At 42.1% G+C, this 20,302-nt stretch overlaps 1 protein-coding gene across 14 annotated transcripts in view; it reads left to right on the forward strand.

Moving 5' to 3' along the window:
• The window catches only part of lrch1 (leucine-rich repeats and calponin homology (CH) domain containing 1), a 397,317-nt gene that overhangs the window by 253,502 nt on the left and 123,513 nt on the right, over window positions 1–20,302 (forward strand). For 13 of the 14 annotated variants that reach the window (XR_011886381.1, XR_011886379.1, XR_011886383.1 and 10 more), the window contains 4 exons: window positions 2,375–2,461; window positions 10,942–10,990; window positions 16,683–16,799; window positions 20,058–20,099. Coding sequence is in view for 8 of the 14 variants with exons in the window: in XM_072260925.1 (XP_072117026.1) it covers window positions 2,375–2,461; window positions 10,942–10,990; window positions 16,683–16,799; window positions 20,058–20,099 (295 nt within the window). In the remaining 6 variants the exon portion in view is untranslated. The remainder of the gene's footprint in view (window positions 1–2,374; window positions 2,462–10,941; window positions 10,991–16,682; window positions 16,800–20,057; window positions 20,100–20,302) is intronic. The other variant, XR_011886380.1, reaches the window with a different exon arrangement.

Here is a 20,302-nt window from a genome sequence, read left to right on the forward strand (position 1 = left end):
CCATGCTGTCAACATCCTGAGTCCAGCATCTGCAGCCTTTATTGTCTTGACCATAGAAGAGTGTGCATATGGAATATACTCGAGTGAACTTGGCTATGTGACACACAATGCAAGTCCGTGCACAAGAATATATATGGTGTCGATAAAAGGCCAGCAACATCATGAAGGGTCCCACCCACACTGCCTATGGACTAATCTGTTGAGGTTTTCTTTTCTGGGGTGAGGAAGTTGCACAGCTCACAGAATGGCAGCTTTAAGAGAGCTGGGTTCATTTCTGCCTTGGAACCTTGGATTGTGGGAAATGCATTGTATTGGTGCAAATGAGTGTTGACTCAACAGGCTGAAGAACGGAGTGACTCATCAGTGCTGTATGACTCTGGCTGCATGACAGCCCTTAGCATGTTTGAAATATACATGTAACATAAATCTTAATGTTGTTCATGTAGGAGGTAAGGTGAGTGAGTTTGCAGATGAGATAAAAATGTGTGTTGGTAGTGGGGAAAACGGTTTAAAGTCTGCAAGATGATACTGATCCCAGAGATCTGAGAGAGGTTGCTGAACAGATAACTGATACATTGGTTATGGTCTTTCAAGAATCACTTGATTCTGGCATGGTTCTGGAGGACTGGAAGATTGCAAATGTCATTCCACTCTTTAAGAAGAAAAGAAGGCAAAAGAAAGGAAATTATAGCCCAGTTAGCCTAACCTCAGTGGTTGGGAAAGTGCTGAAGTCCATTATTAAAGATGAGGTTTCAGGATATTTGGAGGCTGATGATAAAATAAATCAAAGTCAGCATGGTTTCTGAAAAAGGAAATCTTGCTTCATAAATCTGTTAAAGTTCTTCAAGTAAGTAATAAGCGGGGTGGAAATATGAGAGCTGTGGATGTAATTTACTTGGATTTTCAGAAGGCATTTGATAAGGTGCCATACAAGAGACTGCATAACAAGATAAAATCCCCTGGCGTTACATGAAAAATACTGGTATGAATAGAGGAATGGCTGATAACCAGGATGCAGCGAGTGGGAATAAAGGGAACCTTTTCTGGTTGGCTAACAGTGACTAGTAATGTTCTTCAGGGGTCAGTATTGGGACTGCAGCTTTTCACATTGTTTTTTAATGATTTAGGTCATGGAATTGATGGCTTTGTGACAAAAAGTTTGCAGATTATACAAGGTGTAGGTAGTGCTGAGGAAGTAATGCGATTGTTGCAGAACTTAGACAAATTGGAAGGATGGGCAAAAAAAGTGGCAGATGGAATACACTGTTGGGAAATGTAGGATAATGCATTTTGGTAAGAGGAACAATAATGCAGACTAATACCTAAATGAGAAAATTCAAACGTCAGAGGTGCAAAGGGACTGAGGAGTCCTTGTGCAAGACTCCCAGAAGGTTAATTTCCAGTTTGAGTGTATGGTAAAGAAGGCAAATGTAATGTTGGCAGTTAGTTCAAGGGTAATAGAATATAAAAACAAGGAGATAATGCTGAGCCTTTATAAGACACTAGTCAGGCCTCACTTTGAGTATTGTCAACAGTGTTGGGCCCCATATCTCAGAAAGGATGTGTTGTCATTGGAGAGAGTCCAGTGGAGGTTCACGAGGATGATTCCGGGAATGAAGGGGTTAATGTATGAGGAGCATTTGGTAGCTTTGGGCCTGTACTCACTGGAATTTAGCAAAATGCGGGGGGTGGGGGGGTGCAGGATCTCATTGAAAACTACCAAATGTTGAAAGGATGTGGAGACAATGTTTCCTCTGGTGGGAGTGTCCAGAACTTAAGGGTACAGTCTCAAAATTGATCCAGTATTACATGCATTTGTTGGAAAAAGTATGTGAGCCTTTTCAGTAACTGGTGTGTCTCCCCCTTGTACAGCAATAACTTCCACCAAATGTTTCCGGTAACTGTTGATCGGTCCTGCACGTCAGCTTGGAGGAATTTTAGGCCATTCCTCCTTTTACAACTGCTTCACCTCTGGGACGTTGATGGGCTTCCTTGCATGAAATGCTTGCACAACATCCCTATAAGATTTCTATAGGTCAGGACTTTGACTCAGCGATTCCAAAACACAAATTTTCTTCTTTTTAAACCATTCTGTTGTTGATTTACTCTTGTCTTTTTCATGCATGTTACAAATGTTTGTATGAGCATTCCATGTAATTAGTCATCATAGTGATTCATGGAAAGGAGTGATGCTAACATGTCCTGTGACTGGTGATGTGCAGGCTGTTCAAAACTAGTGAGCGCCTTATTGTAATCATTGCTGTGGCTCAAGAAGATAATTCATTCACATTTGTGAAGAGCAAGTTTTTATTTAATCTAATTTTACGAATCGAAAAGTCAGATTTCCAATTTTAGTGGTGTGTTTCTATTACAGACCAAATACAGATGACCATCTGTACAGTGAGCCAGAGGTGGCAGGACATATGAGTTCTCCAGAAGGCATTGTGCAGGAAGAACAGAGGTACTGTTTTGTAAAAGTCACAGCACTTTGCCTTTATTTATTTCTAAGTCTATTATTTCTTCATTTCCCTATGCTTTCTATTTTCAGTTTATCTGCAGGGTTATCTCTTCACCTTCATTTATTCATTCAAAGAACTTTACAGGCTTTCTATAAAGTTATATAGATTATTTTTTGATCCTGCTGTTTAAGTGAAGCCTCTCAGTAAAATTTTTCCTTGTCAGCAGTTTATTAGTAAGAGCAGCTTCTGTCAGCTGCAGAAAGTGCTGAAAATACTCAGTAGATGAGCCAGCATCTGCAGAGTTTTGCTTGCTCCATTTCTAGTCCACTGTATCCTGAGACAAACTTCCTTGCTACGTATGACTCAACATATTTTAATCAGGCCACCTACATTCTCATCCAAGTCATTTATACACAAAGATCCCAGAAAAGATTCAAGATTCAAATGCACTTATTACCAAAAGATGTATAAATTATACACCCTTGAGATTTGCTTGCTCGCAGGTAGCCAAGAAACCCGAAAAAACCAAATTAAAGAAATAAAATTAAAAATAAAGACCAGCACTCAATGCAAAGTGAAAGAGAAAAAAATACAAATTGTGCCAACAATTCAAGTGAACAAAAGTATTCTGAACCAAAATGAGTCCTTGGATCTGAACCCCCCCAGCACTAGGACCCAGGCACAGCTGTTGGAAAGGCTCTGGGCCCAGATTTTGCCACCCCGCAACTCGCTCCAGGCCCAGATTTTAGAATATAGAACATAGAAATCTACAGCATGTTACAGGCCCTTTGGCCGACCATGTAACCTACTCTAGAAACTGCCTAGAATTTCCCTACTACATAGCCCTCTATTTTCTTAAGCTCCATCTTCCTATCCAAGAGTCTCTTAAAAGACCCTATTGTATCTGCTTCTACCACCATTGCTGGCAGGGCATTCCATGCACCCACCACTCTCTGTGTAAAAAACTTACTCCTGACATCCCCCTTGTACCTACTTCTAAGCCCCTTAAAACTATGCCCCTTCATGTTAGCCATTTCAGCCCTGGGAAAAAGCCTCTGGCTATCCACACAATGACTGTCATCATCTTATGCACCCCTATCAGGTCACTTCTCATCCTCCATCACTCCAAGGAGAAAAGGCCAAGTTCACTCAAGGCACGTTCTCCAATCCGGGCAGCATCCTTGTAGATCTCCTCTGCACTCTCTTTATAGTATCCATATCCTTCCTGTAATGAGGTGACCAGAACTGAACACAGTATTCCAAGCGGGGTCTAACTAAGGCAGTATATAGCTGTAACATTACCTCACGGCTTTTGAACTCAATCCCATGGTTGATGAAGGCCACCACACCATATGCCTTCTTAACAACGCTGTCAATCTGTGCAGCAGTTTTGAGTGTCCTATGGACATGGTCCCCAAGATCTCTCTGATCCTCCCCGCTGCCTTACGTTTAATATTCTATTCTGTCTTCAAATTGGACCCACTGAAATGAACCACTTCACACTTATCTGAGTTGAACTCCATCTACTACTTCTCAGCCCAGTTCTGCATCCTATCAACGTCGCACTGTAACCTCTGACAACCCTCCAGACTATCCACAACACCCCCAAATTTTGTGTTATCAGCAAACCTACTAACCCACTCTTCTACTTCCTCATCCAGGCCATTTACAAAAAATCACAAAGAGGAGGGGTCCCAAAACAGATCCCTGTAGAACATCACTGGTCAGCGACCTCCATGCAGGATACAAACTATCTACAACCACCCTTTGCCTTCTGTGAGCAAGCCAATTCTGGATCCACAAAGCAAGGTCTCCTTGGATCCCGTGCCTCCTTACTTTCTGAGTCAGCCTTGCTTAGGGAGCCTTATCAAATATCTTACAGAAATCCATGTACACTACGTCTACTGCTCTATCTTCATCAATGTATTTTGTTATATCCTCAATACCTGCCCTTGACCAAGCCATGCTGACTATCCCTAATCAGATTATTCAAATGCTCATAAATCCTGCCTCTCAGGATCTACTCCAACAACTTGCCCACTACTGAAGCAACTCACTACCTAAAAGTGCAGTGAAAGCAGAACCCCATATGAACCAGTGCCTGGATGAGGACTTGACCAAGGATTGGAATTGAAAAGAAATGGCCATTTAGGTTAGCATGGACAGTGGGTCTAACAGCTACCCCCACAGCTTCCAAATGTCTCTGGCTCAATGATCAGTGCAACCTATGTTACTTCCAATAACTCGTGTGTCAGCGAGGAATCTAGTTGTTTTAAACTATTCTGAATTTTAATTTGCCTTCACCTTAATGGGAAGATTCCATAGCTTAAGGCAAGCAGAGAGTGTCTCTTTAGTGAAGTACAAAAATTTACAACAACATGGGCCAGGGTGGAAGGACCATGTCCTTATCATTTGACAAGTTTACTTTTGTCCACTCCTATATTAAACATCTCAAACATTGAGATTTATTTTACTTTGTCATGGAAGACTTTATTTCAGACTTCTTGGGCATTCTAGGTTATTTCACAAGTGATCAGTCATACACGCCAGGAGGTTCCAGTGTACATTCTGAACTGGGCTGATTTTAGCTCATAATTGACCTCTGTGCTTCAGTAAAGATGTGGACAAAATGTGCTGTTCTTCTGGAATAGAGAAGCTGCTGCTGCTGCAGATTGTCATTGCGTGATGATAGGTTCAAGTTCAGCTTCTATCACCATTTGGCAGCCTTCAACTTTTGAGGAAAATCCTTAGTAAAATATGAAGGGCAGGAAGTCATTAAGACGGTAGGTATAATTTTTTCTCTTCATAACAAGGGGAAAAATATAACCAAGTTGGGTCTCTGCATCATTCGTCCTGGCCTCTGGAGTACTAGCCTGGTAATTAACTTCTGTGCCACCAGAGAATACAATTGTGACCTAACTGGTGAGTTGAATAATTGAAATAATCTTTGTCCTATGTATGCTGTGCCTTACTCAGCTAGAGCAGGTATCCTGTGTGTATCTGAAGTTGCCAGTCATTCCTGAATTCATGGAGTCTTACAGGTTGGAACAGACCTTTCAGTCCACGCAGTCCATGCCAGCCAAGATATCCATCAGATTTAGTTCCATTTGCTTGCATTTGTCCCTTATCCCTCTAAACGTTTCCCTTCCAAGTGCCAAATACTTCATCTCAGAGGTGGGAAAAGTGATCAAATGTTGTGAATGTCTTTGTTTCCATCATCTTCTCAGGTAGTACATTCCAGAATCCAATCATCATTGGCCAAAAACAACTCTTTCTCAGTTCTCATCTAAACCTCTTACTCTTGATCTTGAACCAGTGCTCTCTAGTCTTAGACACCTTTGCTTTGGGGAGTAGTTTCAAAGGTTCATTTATTATCAAGGTGTACAACTCTGAATTTCTTCTCCTCCAAGCAGCCACAAAACGGAGAAAGAAAAGAAAGGCACCACGATCATCAACCCTGTAAATCCCACCTCCCCGCATAGAAGAAAACAAACAAAAACGGAACAGACAAATCCCTTCTTCTGCCCAAAACTAGAACAAGATGGAACAGGCACATTAACCTATTTATGCCTTGATAGTTTTGATATCTTTATCAGGTCCTCCCTTAGCTTCTTTCGCTCCCAAAGAAAGCAACCTGTCAGCTTTTCAGGCTTCTCCTCATAATTGAAACATTCTGTCCCAAGTAGAGTGTGGACTCAGGGTAATATATCAGATGCACATCCCACATCACATGCATATCCCTCCCCACCTTTGGTGCAATGTACATGAGGCACTGTCTTAAGAAGGCAAAGATCCCCACAATCTAAGCCGAGGCAGCAGAGACAGGATCGTCACGAGTGTGGACCAAGTATGTCCAGAGGGGCAGATAGTCGGACAGTGTATCCATCCTTTGCAAACCCTTCAGTAGTTGCATAGACACCTGAAGAGTAGACTATCTGTTGGATGGAAGCGACCAACAACTCTGATAGAGGCAGATGCCAAGTTTTTAAGGTCACCAGTGGGAGGTGGTGCTTTAGCACTGTTGGCCCTTTAGCACTGTTGGCCCACCACCTCGAGGGAGTCTTGATCATAAGCAGGCCAAAACTCCTGAAGACGGGTGGCAGATCAACTGATGATCCCACTGGTGATAGCATAGCACAGTTAACATCTTAATCCAAGCATATTTTCAATTCAATTCTGTTATTCCATGGAGTCCTTTCCTGCCATTGGGCAGGAAGTCCCACACCACCTGGTTCAAGAACAGCAGTCTCTCTTCAACCATTAAGATTCTTGGACCAACCTGCACAGTCCTAATTACTGCCTTAGCATAACAACCCTACGACTACTTTGCAGTATATTGGCGTAAGAGATTCTGCAGAAGCTACAGATCTTGAGCAACGGGCAGAAAATGCTGGAGGAACTCAACAAGACAGGCAGCATCCATGGAGGGGCATAAACAATCATAGAACAAAAACAGAGAACATAGAATAGTACAGCTCAGTACAGGCCCTGTGGCCCACATTGTTATGCTGACCCTCAAACCCTACCTCCCATATAATCCCCCACCTATTCCATGCACCAAACACTCTCTGAGTAAAAAACCTTCCTCTAATATCCCCCTTGAACTTCCCACCCCTTACCTTAAAGCCATGTCCTCTTGTATTGAGCAGTGGTGCCCTGGGGAAGCGGCGCTGGCTATCCACTCTGTCTATTCCTCTTAATATCTTGTATACCTCTATAATGTCTCCTCTCATTCTCCTTCTCTCCAAAGAGTAAAGCCCTAGCTCCCTTAATCTCTGATCATAATCCATACTCTCTAAACCAGGCAGCATCCTGGTAAATCTCCTCTGTACCCTTTCCAATGCTTCTACATCTTTCCTATAGTGAGGCGACCAGAACTGGACACAGTACTCCAAGTGTGGCCTAAACCAGAGTTTTATAGAGCTGCATCATTACTTCGCAACTCTTAAACGCTATCCCTCAACTAATGAAAGCTAACACCCCATCGGCTTTCTTAACTACCCTATCTACCTGTGAGGCAACTTTCAGGGATCTGTGGACATGTACCCCCAGATCCACACTACCAAGTATCCTCCCAATCGAAGGATTTTGTCCCAAAATGTCGACCGTTTATTCCCCTCCATAGAATACTGCCTGACTTGCTGAGTTCCTCTGATGTTTTGTATGTGTTGCAGTATAACTGGGCTCTTTCTTGTTATAATTATGTTCTTTCTTGTAAAAGATGTATATCATTCATTTAATTTATGCTTTTTATATGAAAGCACTGCTGACGCCTCGCTTGGAGTATTGTGAGCAGCTGTGGGCCCCTTAGAAAGGATGTGCTGAAACTGGAGAGGGTTCAAAGGAAAGAGAAAAGAAGGAGATTTCAGGATTAAAGAGCTTGTTATTGAAGAGTGTTTGATGGCTCTGGGCCTGTATTCACTGGAATTCAGAATAATGAGGGATGACCTCATTGAAATCTCTCGAATGGTGAAAGGCCCTGATAGAGTGGATGTGGAGAGAATGTTTCCTATAGTGGGAGAGTCTAAGACCAGAGGACATAGCCTTAGAGTATTAAATTGAATTGACTTTATTACTTACATCCTTCAATGTGCAGTTATCGTAATTTATAGTGAATATTATGAACAACAGGACAGTCAATATAACATAGAAATACAGTAACGTCAGCATGAATTAAGCAGTCTGATGGCCTGGTGGACGAAGCTGTCCCGGAGCCTGTTAGTCCTGGCTTTTATGCTGTCGTACTGTTTCCTGGATGGTAGACCCTGAAGCAGTTTGTGGCTGGGGTGACTCAGGTCCCTAATGGGCCCTTTTTTGCACACCTGTCTTTGTAAATATCCTGAGTAATGGGAGGTACACATCTACATCTACTGCTTGCTGCAGAGTCCTGTGATTGAGGGAAGTACGGTTCCCATACCAGGCAGTGATGCAGCCAGTCAGGATGCTCTCAATTGTACCCCTGTAGAAAGTTCTTAGAATCTGGGGTCCAAACCAAACTTCTTCAACCGTCTGAGGTGAAAGAGGCCCTCTAGTGCTTTTTTCACCATACAGCTAGTGTGTACAGACCACATGAGATCCTCGGTGATGTAATGCCGAGGAATTTAAAGCTGTTCACCCTCTCAGCCCCAGATCCATTGATGTCTATAGGGATTAGCCTGTCTCCATTCCTTCTGTAATCCACAACCAGCTCCTTTGCTTTTGCGACATTGAGGGAGAGGTTTTTTTGACACCACTGTGTCAGGGTCATGGTGGAGCAGCGTCAATGGGCCAAATGGCCTAATACTTTTCCTGTGTCTTATGGTTTTATGGAATGTTGTCTATCTGATTCTGCGTACTTGTGATATCACTAACAAGTTTTCATTACGCCTGCATACAAATCAAATGAAAAGCTTACTTGTGCATGACAATAAACTCGACTTTCAGTTTATCCATGCAGCACCTGACAAACCTCCTCTGTGATCTCTCCAAAGCAATCATATCCTTCCTGAAGTGTGGTGACCAGAACTGTACTCAATATTCCATATAGGACTAACCAGTGATTTATAAAGTTGTGCTAAGGCCTCCTTCCTCTTGTATTCTGTGCCTTGCTAATGAACGCAAACATTTGATATTGCATTTTCACCACCCTGTGCTACTACTTTCAGAGATCTTTGGACTTGCATGCAAGGTTCCCGTATTCCTTAATATTCACTCGGGTCCAGCAAGGAATGGTACAAGCACTACTCTTATTAAAAACTGTGAACTGATTCATTTCACATTGATCAGTATTAAATTCCATCTGCCTGTTGTTCAATCTACCTTCAATATCCTTCCGTTGCCTAACATGTCCCCCTCACCTTCTACAACACCACCAAGTGGTAGTCATCTGCAGACTTACTAATCATTGCTCCTACATTCACATCTAGGTTGTTAATATACATGGATAGCTTGAAACTTTGACTTTGTTTTTACACGATTAAATTAACTGGTCATCTCCTTTGATATTTTAGATACTTTTCTTTTGTTTTACAGATTGCCAAAATTAATTATTAAAAATAATTATGCACTGTACATTTGCTTAAGTACTCTTTTTAGTTATGGCTTGTTTTTGTTCTGATTATTGTGGTTGGCTGATTCTAACCTTTATATAAATTGTATTATGTACAGTACGTCAGTGACGTCTGCACATCATGACTTGTTTGTGTTCAAGAGTATTGTATCCATTGTGATAGTATCATACTTAGGGCATAACACAGTTGGGGTAGGCCATTAATTGACAAGGAATGTATTGGGGCCAACCTTATTAGTGGCCACGAGAGCAGTAAGAGGCTGGGTATCTTGTGAGTAACTTGCTTCTTGTCACTCCAATTCTTTTCACCACCTACAAGGCACAGATCAAGAGTATGATGGTACACGTACTGCTCGACTGTGAGTACAAATCCAACAACCTCTAAAAAGCTTATCACCATCCAAGGCAACACTGTCCACTTGGTTGGTTTTCCACACACCACTCACCCTACAGTTGCATTCCTGCCAGCACCAGTGCCCAGTGGCTGCAGTGTAGCCACTAAGGCTTCTCCAAATCCACAATCTCTCCCAACTAGATGTCAAAAGAAATAATTGGTTGGATCACCAATGCCTATGTTTCCTGTAAATATATTGCCAGTGTATCACCACTAATGGATCTAAATCTTGGAACTTTCTTTTCCACTTGCATTGTGGGTGCGTATACGAGGACTCAGAAGATTCAGTGGTTAAAATTACAGGGCTTGTAATCTAGAAGCTTGCATGAACAATGCGGAGAGATAAATTCACATCCCATCCTTAATTTTTAGTACAGTTAATAATCAGTGGTAAAATAACCAGAAAACAATTGGCTTGTTTAAAAACCAGTATGAGACACAAAGACCCTTCAACCTTCCTAATATGCCTCAATGTGACTCCAAAGTAGTTGATTCCTAGCTGATCCCTGAAGTGGCCCAACAAGTCAGTCAGTTCAAAGACAAAAACAAAGCAGACATTACCTGACCTGCTCGGTGCCTCAGCATCTCCTGCTTTTGTATCAGATTTTCTTCTGTAGTAGTTTTTTGCTTCAATTTCAATTTAGGAGCAAATGGGGGAAGGGCCGTAAATGCTGATCTTGACAATTGACTAAATATCTGCTTCCATCGCCAGCCCTGACAGTGTATTCCAGGCACCCACTGCTTTTTGTATTTTAAAAAAAATTGCCACACACACCTCCTTTTAACTTGCACCCCTCCCCCCCCCCACCACCTTGAACACATGCCTCCTAGACATTTTGACACCCTGGGCAAAGGATAGCAGCTGAATGACATAATCTTATAAACTCCCACTGTGATTAAAATTCATGGAATGTGATCTTAAATTTTGTTCTATAGTTTGATGTAGCATGTGTCATTTTGTTCTACTGTATTATGTTTTGAGGCCCCTAGTTTTAATTCAGATACCACAGCTAACATTGTTTTGTTTTGTTTTATTGCAGTGATGAGACACCAAGCATTTACCTTTCAGCGAAGATCTCCAGTTACCAGGTGAGCAAGAAGAATATGATCTCTTATTGATGGAATAAAGTACAGAATAAATTAGCATTAATATTGATACCACATAGCAGTAATCGGAATGTATGGGAACTCAAAGCCTCTATGCACCCACTATTCCCAGTGTCATGCTTTGCAAAAATTGTGTTGATAGTGGTTGGAACGCTTCAACTGTTATCATTAGTTTAGCTGACTTTAGGAATTATCTAGAATATCTCCTACTAATTTCTGTCCAGTATTATACCTGAATAAGGATGAAATACAGTGCAACTAAAATGCCTAACGCAGTTGAATAATCTGCTATTGTGTCATGACTTCAAGCCCTCACCAGGTTATGGCAGGGTTCTGTTCCTGAGAACTGTTTTGTATCTCAAACAGAATCCGGCCAACTGGCAACATACTGGTATTTAGGAGATATAGGAGCAAATTTTGGCCATTTGGTCCATTATGTCTACTCATTTCTTCAATCATGGCTGATTTTTTTCAACCCCATTTTCACACCACCTTCCTGTTACCTTTAACTCCTTTAATAGTTCATCTCTGCCTTAAATATACGCTATTACTAGATCTCCACAGCCCTCTATGGCAATAAATCCCACAGATTCTCTTCACCCTCTGGCTGAAGAAATTCCTTATCCTCTTAGATATAAAGGAATGTCCCTTTATTTTGAAGCTGTGCCCTCAGATCCTAGACTCTCCTACTAGTGGAAACATCCTTTCAATGTCCACTGTGTCTGGGTATTTCAATATTTATGTTTCATTAAGATTCCCTCCCCCATCCGGATGAGCAGGCCCGGAGACGTCAAATACACAGGCCAACTAAGGTCAATGTGTAGTTGAAGAAAAATGGGCTTTCAATGCCACCAGTCTCTAATACCATTAATATTATACATCAACATACACATCTTGTCCACAGTGAGATCAGGTTTGTGGAATAAGTTTGCATGTAGTTTCCATTTGAAATGTGCATGGTGGAATTTGTATGTGGAATGAGAATGAATACTAATGATGTACATTATCATTGGATTGAAATTACTTTACCACGGATGCACACTTTCCCTTGCCTATTACTTAACTTTTCCTGAAGCTGTATTCATCCTGAACCTCTGTCAGCAACAAGCTGTATTGTAGGACTGCATATTTATTTAGCAAGCAGTTCATTATGTTGGTGAGTAAGTCAGTTTGTTAAACTTGAGTTTGCTGTGTTTCTATGTATTATGTATGGTATCACTTCATCTAGCTGTACACAGAGAGAAGATTTCCTTATTCACATGAAATTGCTTAACACAAGTAGATAATGTGGTAAAGATGGTGTTACGGCATACTTGCCTTCATCAGTCAGGACACTTGAGTATAAAAGCTGGGAAGTGATTTTCTAGCTGTATTAAACTTCATCCACATTTGCAATATTTGGTGCAGTTCTGGCTGCACAGGATGAATGTGAAGACTTTGAAGATGGTGCAGAAGAGGTTTACCAGACTGTTGCCTGGATTAAAGGTATCAGCCAGACATTGAGAGGCTGAGGAGAGACCTGATATAATTTTATAAAATTATGAAAAATATAGATAGAGTAGATAGTCTTTTTCCCCACCGGGTGTAATTGCCAAGTACAAGAGGGCATTGCATTAAGGCATGTGTGAGTTGTGGAAGGGGTTAGTTCGAAGGAGTCCTGTGAGACAGGTCCTTTTACACAGAGTGGCTCGCTTGGAATGTACTGTCAGGAGAAGTGGAGGAAGTAGACACATTCGTAGTCTTTAAGAAACACTTAAAAACATATGAACAAGTAGGTAATTAGGGGATATGAACCATGTGGACATCAGCCAGTTAGAACAGCGAGAAGAGTTTAAAAGGAGACAGTTATTTCTTCAGCGGTTTGATCAAGGCAAGACTGCGCAAGCACGTGGACATCAGCCAGTTAGAACAGCGAGAAGAGTTTAAAAGGAGACGGCTTTATAGAGGGGGTGTTCGAGGAACAGGCGACGGAGTAGAGGGAGGCAGAGTAGGAGGGCTTTGGTTCAGCGGGGCTTCAGCGAAAACTGGTCAAGGCGAGGTAGGTTGCCTGTGTAGAATACAGACAGGAAGTACATGTGTGAGGCCAGTGTTCTGTACTCGGTGTCAGATGTGGGAAATCCTGGAGACCCAGCCTCCTGGACAGGCACATCTGCACCAGGTGCATCAAACTGCAGCTCCTTAGGGACCGCGTTAGGGAACTGGAGATGCAGTTCAATGACCTTCGTCTGGTCAGGGAGAGTGAGGAGGTGATAGATAGGAGCTACAGGCAGGTTTTCACACCGGGGCCTTGGAGACAGATAAGTGGGTAACAGTCAGGAGAGGGAAGGGCAAGAGTCAGATACTAGAGAGTACCCCTGTGTCTGTCCCCCTTAACAATAAGTACTCCTGTTTGAGTACTGTTGGGAGGGACAGCCTACCTGGGGGAAGCAACAGAGGCTCTGTGGCTCAGAAGGGTAGGGAAAGGAAGAGGATGGCAGCAGTAATAGGGAACTCTATAGATAGAGGGTCAGACAGGTGATTCTGTGGACACAGGAAAGAAACACAGATGGTAGTTTGCCTCCCAGATGCCAGGGTCCGGGATGTTTCTGACCGCGTTCATGATATCCTGAAGTGGGTAGGTGAACAGCCAGAGGTCGTGGTACATATTGGTACCAGCAACATAGGGAGGAAATGGGAGGAGGTCCTGAAAACAGACTACAGAGAGTTTGGAAGGAAATTGAGAAGCAGGACCACAAAGGTGGTGATCTCAGGATTACTGCCTGTGTCACATGACGGAGTATAGGAATAAAATGAGGTGGAGGATAAAGGCGTGGCTGAGGGATTGGAGCAGGGGGCAGGGATTCAGATTTCAGCATCATTGGGACCTCTTTTGGTGCAGGTGTGACCTGTACAAAAAAAACAGGTTGCACCTGATCCCAGGGGGACCAAATCCTGGCGGGGAGGTTTGCTAAGGCTACCGGGGAGATTTTAAACTAGAATTGCTGGGGGGTGGGAACCTAACTGAAGAGATGGAGAAAGAGGCAGTTGGCTCACAAATAGAGAAAGCTTGGAGACAGTGCAAGAGGGAGGATAGGCAGGTGATAGAGAAGGGTGATAGAGACCGATGGTTTGAGCTTTGTCTATTTTAATGCAAGGAGTATTATGAACAAAGAAGATGAGCTTAGAGCGTGTATCAGTACTTGAAGCTAACATGTTGTGGCCATTACAGAGACTTGGATACCTCAGGGGCAGGAATGGTTACTTTGAGTGCCAGGCTTTAGATGTTTCAGAAAGGACAGGGAGGGAAGCAAAAGAGGTGGGATTGTGGCACTATTGACCAGATATAGTGTCATGGCTGCAGAAAAGGAGGAAGTCATGGAGGGTTTGTCTACAGAGTCTTTGTGGGTGGAAGTTAGGAGTAGGAAGGGGTCAATAACTCCACTGGGTGTTTTTTATAGACCACCCAGTAGTAACAAGGACATCGAGGAGCAGATAAGGAGACAGATTCTGGAAAGGTGCAATAATAACAGTGTTATCGTTGTGGGAGATTTTAATTTCCCAGACATTGACTGGCATCTCCCAAGAGCAAGGGGTTTAGATGGGGTGGAGTTTGTTAAGTGTATTCAAGAACGTTTCTGGACACAATGTGTAGATAAGCCTACAACAGGAGAGGCTGTACTTGCTTTGGTTGCGAAATGAACCTGGTCAGGTGTCAGATCTCTCAATGGGAGAGCATTTTGGAGATAGTGATCACAATTCTATCTCCTTTCACCATAGCATTGGAGAGAGATAGGAACAGACAAGTTAGGAAAGTGTTTAATTGGAGTAAGGGGAATTATGAGGCTATCAGGCAGAAACCTGGAAGCATAAATTGGGAACAGATGTTCTCAGGGAAACGTACGGAAGAAATGTGGCAAATGTTCAGGGGATATTTGCGTGGAGTTCTGCATAGACACATTCCAATGAGACAGGGAAAGGATGGTCGGGTACTTGAACCATGATGTAGAAAGGCTGTTGTAAATCTAGTCAAGAAGAAAAGAAAAGCTTACGAAAGGTTCAGAAAACTCGGTAATGGTAGAGATCTGGAAGATTATAAGGCTAGCAGGAAGGAGCTTAAGAATGAAATTAGTAGAGCCAGAATGGGCCATGAGAAGGTCTTGGCGGACAGGATTAAGAAAAATCCTAAGGCATCCTACAGGTATGTGAAGAGCTAGAGGATAAGACGTGAGAGAATAGGACCAATCAAGTGTGACAGTGGAAAAGTGTGTATGGAACCAGAAGAGATAGCAGAGGTATTTAATGAGTACTATGCTTCAGTATTCACTATAGAAAAGGACCTTGGTGATTGTAGGGATGATCTACAACAGACTGAAAATCTTGAGCATGTAGATATTAAGAGTCACTGGGACCGGACAAGATGTACCCCAGGCTACTGTGGGAGGCAAGGGAGGAGATTGCTGAGTCTCTGGTGATGATCTTTGTATCATCAATGGGGGCAGGAGAGGATCCGGAGGATGGGAGGGTTGCGGATGTTGTTCCCTTATTCAAGAAAAGGGGTAGAGATAGCCCAGGAAATTACAGACCAATGAGTCTTACTTCAGTGGTTGGTAAGTTGATGGAGAAGATGCTGAGAGGCAGGATTTATGAACATTTAGAGAGCCATAATATAATTAGGATGTGGAAACCATAGAAAGGGTGCAGAGGATGTTGCATGGATTGGGAAGCATGCCTTATGAGAATAGGCTGAGTGAAGTCGGCCTTTTCTCCTTGGAACGACGGAGGAGGAGAGGTGACCTGATAGAGGTGTATAAGATGATGGGAGGCATTGATCGCTTGGATAGTAAGAGGCTTTTTCCGAGGGCTGAAATGGCTAGCACAAAAGGGCACAGTTTTAAGGTGCTTGGTAGTAGGTACAGAGGAGATGTCAGACTAAGTTTTTTACCGAGACTGTGGTAAATGCGTGGAATGGGCTGCCAGTGACAGTGGGGGAGCCAGATACGATAGGGTCTTCTAAGAGACTCCTGGATATGTACATGGGGCTTAGAAAAATAAAGGGCCATGGGTAACCCTAGGTAATTTCTGAAGCTAGGACATGTTCGGCACAGCTTTGTGGGCCAAAGGGCTTGTGTTGTAGGTTTTTCTGTGTTTTTATGGAAAAGGGTATAGTCAACATTTTGGGCTGAGACCCTTCACAGTCTTGATGAAGGGTCTCGGCCCAAAACATCAACTATACTCTTTTCCAGAGATGCTGAGTTCCTCCAGCATTTTGTATGTGTTGACTTATTCATTGAATCAGTGAATTTTTCCTTCTCATTGAATTAGTGAATTTTTCATTCTCATTGAATTAATGAATTTTTGTGCTGGGTACCGTGACAGCCCTAAAGAAGGTTTTTCCATGTAATTTATTGTGGATTCAATAGACAAAAGAAAGTGAATTCCTCTAAATCCCAGATCCATTGAGAATTCTGTTCTCCTCATGCAATCTAAGCTTCTAGCCAGTGAAATGCAGTTTGGTTTGCTGCAGAGCAAACTGAGTCCCAATACAGCCAACAGACAAAGGAGACGTTGTGTTGCATTGTTGTGACTGGATGCCTGGCCATGAGCAAATAATTTGCTAATCCTCCATACGGTTTGGCCATATGAAATTCAACAGGATATTTTGAATGTTTAATGGCCTGTGTTGCATACTTTACAGAAAGGAAGTTCCATGGTGGAGCTGGAGTTTCAGAGAAAGCGTGAGATCATGCTGGAGAAAGCAAGGCACGAAGCTGAAGTTGCATCCCAACGGCTGGAATGGCAGAGGTCCAAGCAGGTGCTAAAATGATTTAGTAGTTAGCAGTGATCAAAAGCTTCATGCTGGAGCTCAAGAATTGAAAAGTCTCCAGATGCTGGAAATCTGTTATGAAATTTAAAAATGTGAATCAGGTAGCATCTGTGGAAAGAGGAATGAGAGTTTTACAGCAGAGAAACAGGCCCTTCAGCCCAACTCATCCATGCCGACAAACAGAGTTAACATTTCAGGTCATAACTGAACTGGGAAGGAAAGATATAAAGGGCAATTTTAAGTTGCATTGAATATGGTAGGAAGGATCAACATGACCAAAACAGGGTGAGACTATGTCAAATGTGGCATTTAAATGGATATTATGTAATGTGGCAGTAGGACATACCTGGCAGGTCAGAGTATACTAATGGCTTCTTCTGTTTCTCAACTGGCCATTCATGCTATACATCATCCACTGGTGAGTTTGACTCCATTTGTACACTGTGACCTTGTGTTAGCAAGGTGCAATGCAGATATTCTCCACTGGCCCCATTTTCACATTTTACCTACTACAACTATTTCATGTGTTCTCTCTACTATTTCTGCAACTTTAAACTCCCTTTTTCGTTTATCTTTCTCAGTTCTCCAGTCAGATGTTAACCCTGTGTTTTTCTCGCCACAGACTTGCTGTGTTTTCTCAGTATTTATTTCTGATCTGTACAGTCTCCTATTATATTCTGTCCTCTAACTTTTAACTCATTGTATTGAGCCCTTGCTTCCTGCTTTGCTTTCCAGCTCCACCCTGCAAAACAAAATCTCACCATTCTTTCAATGTCCTGGTACAAGAGTTACATTTTCTACAGAAATTATATTCAGGTGTCCTATTAAGGAATTGAATTAACTAGGTCAGCAGTGTTTACCTGGACTCTGATTTGTGTAACAATCTTAAGCAGTTACTTGCTGGTTAGTGTTTGTATGCATTTTCTACTCCATTCCAACAGTTGTGTCTGAAACTACCAAGGCTCTAGAGACGGATTAATGCCAGTTCTCTGTTTGCAATGAAGCTAGTGGGTTACTTCTCTCTTTTTATTATTAAGTGGTGCCTCAATGGTTTAGATTCAGCTTGATCACAATCAGAAAATACCTTCTGAGCACCCATTCATCTTTAACACTGCAGTAAAATTTTTCAAGATTTAATGCATTGAAATCCAAGATCCGACAGCCGATAAAAGTGTTTACTTTGTAGTGCTTCTGATTTGTCTCCTTTCTCATTAGAGTCACCTTATTTTATAATTGCCTCTTTCATTTTCTGATGCATATTCCACTGGATTTGCTGTAATTGATCCAAGACACTTTAAAATCTTTTATACTTAACATCGTTGATAATTTACTTATTAAATTGTTCCATACAAGGAAACAATATAAGATCCTAAGCAATCTCGACAAACTGGTGCCATTTTGGATACCCATTTGAAGCAAAAATGAAGTAAATTTGTTTTCTCTTGCAGGGTCATGAGTCTTTGTTTCTTACTGGGCAGTGGAAACAGAGACTTGAACGTCTATGTCTTAGAGATAAGCAAGGAGGTGAAAATTAGAGGGTGTAGGCTGGATTGTGGAATAGAGGATATAACCTGATCAACGACAAGTTACTGATGACAAAGCAGGCCTGAGGAGCTAAGTAGCCTACTCTTTCAATTAGTAAAGAACGGCTGGCATGATAGCCCCATGACTGTGTGGGTTTCCTCCAGGTGCTCCAGTTTCCTCCCACATTTCAAAGATGATTGGATTAGTAGGTCAGTAGGTTATGGGAGTAATTGGGTGGCAGGGGTCTCATTGGAAGGGCCTGTTACTGTGCAGTATCTAAATAAAATAAGAGTTGTGCATTTTCAAGCATTTATTCTGGGAATACAGACATCACTGGCAAAGGTAGCATTTATGTCCAATTTGAAAAGCTATCAAAGCTTGCAAAGTGATCTATTGTTGCTTTGTTCACGCTTGAGTGCTTGGTGGTGGTGCCGATGCTTGCTCTTATTTTGTTTGTAGGGGAGGGGCGACTGTTGCTCGCTGCCGCTTACGCACGGGAGGGAGGGGGGGACCTCAGGGTTTTTACGTTTAACCATTGTTTGTTCTTTGGAGCACTTCTCTGTTTTTGTGGATGTTTGTGAAGAAAAAGCATTTCAGGATGTATATTGTATACATTTGTCTGACATTAAATTGGACCTTTGAAAATGGGCTGAAGGAATTTAATGCAGCCAAGCGTGAGCTGCTGCCCTTTGGGAGGGTAAGCCAGGGTAGGACTTGCACTGTAAATGGTAAGTCACTGAGAACAGTGGCTCCTGCAAGTACAGGCCCATAATTCCTTGAAAGTGGCATCGTGTCATAAAGAGTGCTTTTGGCGCATTGGCCTTCATAAATCAGAGCATTGAGTACAGGAGATGGGATGTTATGCAGAAGTTTTATATGATGCTAGTGCACCAGAATTTGGAATATTGTGTGCACTTCTGGTCACCTACCTACAGGAAAGATATCAATAAACTTGAGAGAGTCTGGAGAAAATTTACAAGCATGCTGTTGGGACTTGACTTGTGAGCTATAAGGAACTGTTGAACAGGTTAGGACTTTATTCACTGGAGCACAGATGCATGGGGGAAGATCTTATAGGGGTGTAGAAAATTATGAGGGGTATAGGTAGGGTGAATTCTTACAGGCTTTTTCTCAGGTTGGGTGAGACAAGAACTCATGTTTATAGCTTTAGGGTGAAAGAGGAAATATTTAATGGGAATCTGAGATGGATCTTCTCTCAGAGGTGGTGCAAGTCTGGTCTGAGCTGCTAGCAGAAGGATAGATGCGAGTTCAGTTGTAACATTTAAGAGAAGTTTGGATGAGGGAGATATGGAGGCTCCAGGTGAAGTTAGAAGGGACTCAGCACAAGAAAGGCCAGCAGGGATTGGATGGATTGAAAGGCATGTTTCTGTGCTGTAGTGCTCTATAACTCTTTGACAAGTTAGTGTTAGGCCTCCTTGAAGTAAAAGAGCTCCCACAGATCAGCTGGGTAATATTTAGAGTCATTGAGCTCAAAGCAGGCCTTTCTCAATGACTGCATTGGAGTACGATTTACAGTGAAATGTGATGGTGATCCCTTGCATCTAGTGCTCTAGCAATTCTCCACTCAGTTTTATCTGTGACTTGTGACTTGTTATGAGATCTAAGTTTGATCTTCCCTCTCCCAATATATGATCAGTTACCAAATTGAATGTTCAAAGTATTTCCTTTCTTTTATTTTCACCTGTTCTGATATCTACATAGAATACTAATGAGAGTATGGAGAAGAATGAGACAGAAAATGAGGTGAGTGCCCTTGAGAAAATCTGACAAATTGAATTTAATGGAATTGACTTTATTACTTACATCCTTCATATACATGAGGAGTAAAAATCTTTATGTTATGTCTCCATCTAAATATGCAATTTATAGCAATTTATAATAAATATTGCGTACAACAGGATAGGCAATATAACATAGAAATACAGTTGTGTGAGCATGAATTAAGC

Source organism: Mobula birostris, chromosome 6, assembly GCF_030028105.1.
Source record: "Mobula birostris isolate sMobBir1 chromosome 6, sMobBir1.hap1, whole genome shotgun sequence".
Classification (NCBI taxonomy): domain Eukaryota; kingdom Metazoa; phylum Chordata; class Chondrichthyes; order Myliobatiformes; family Myliobatidae; genus Mobula; species Mobula birostris.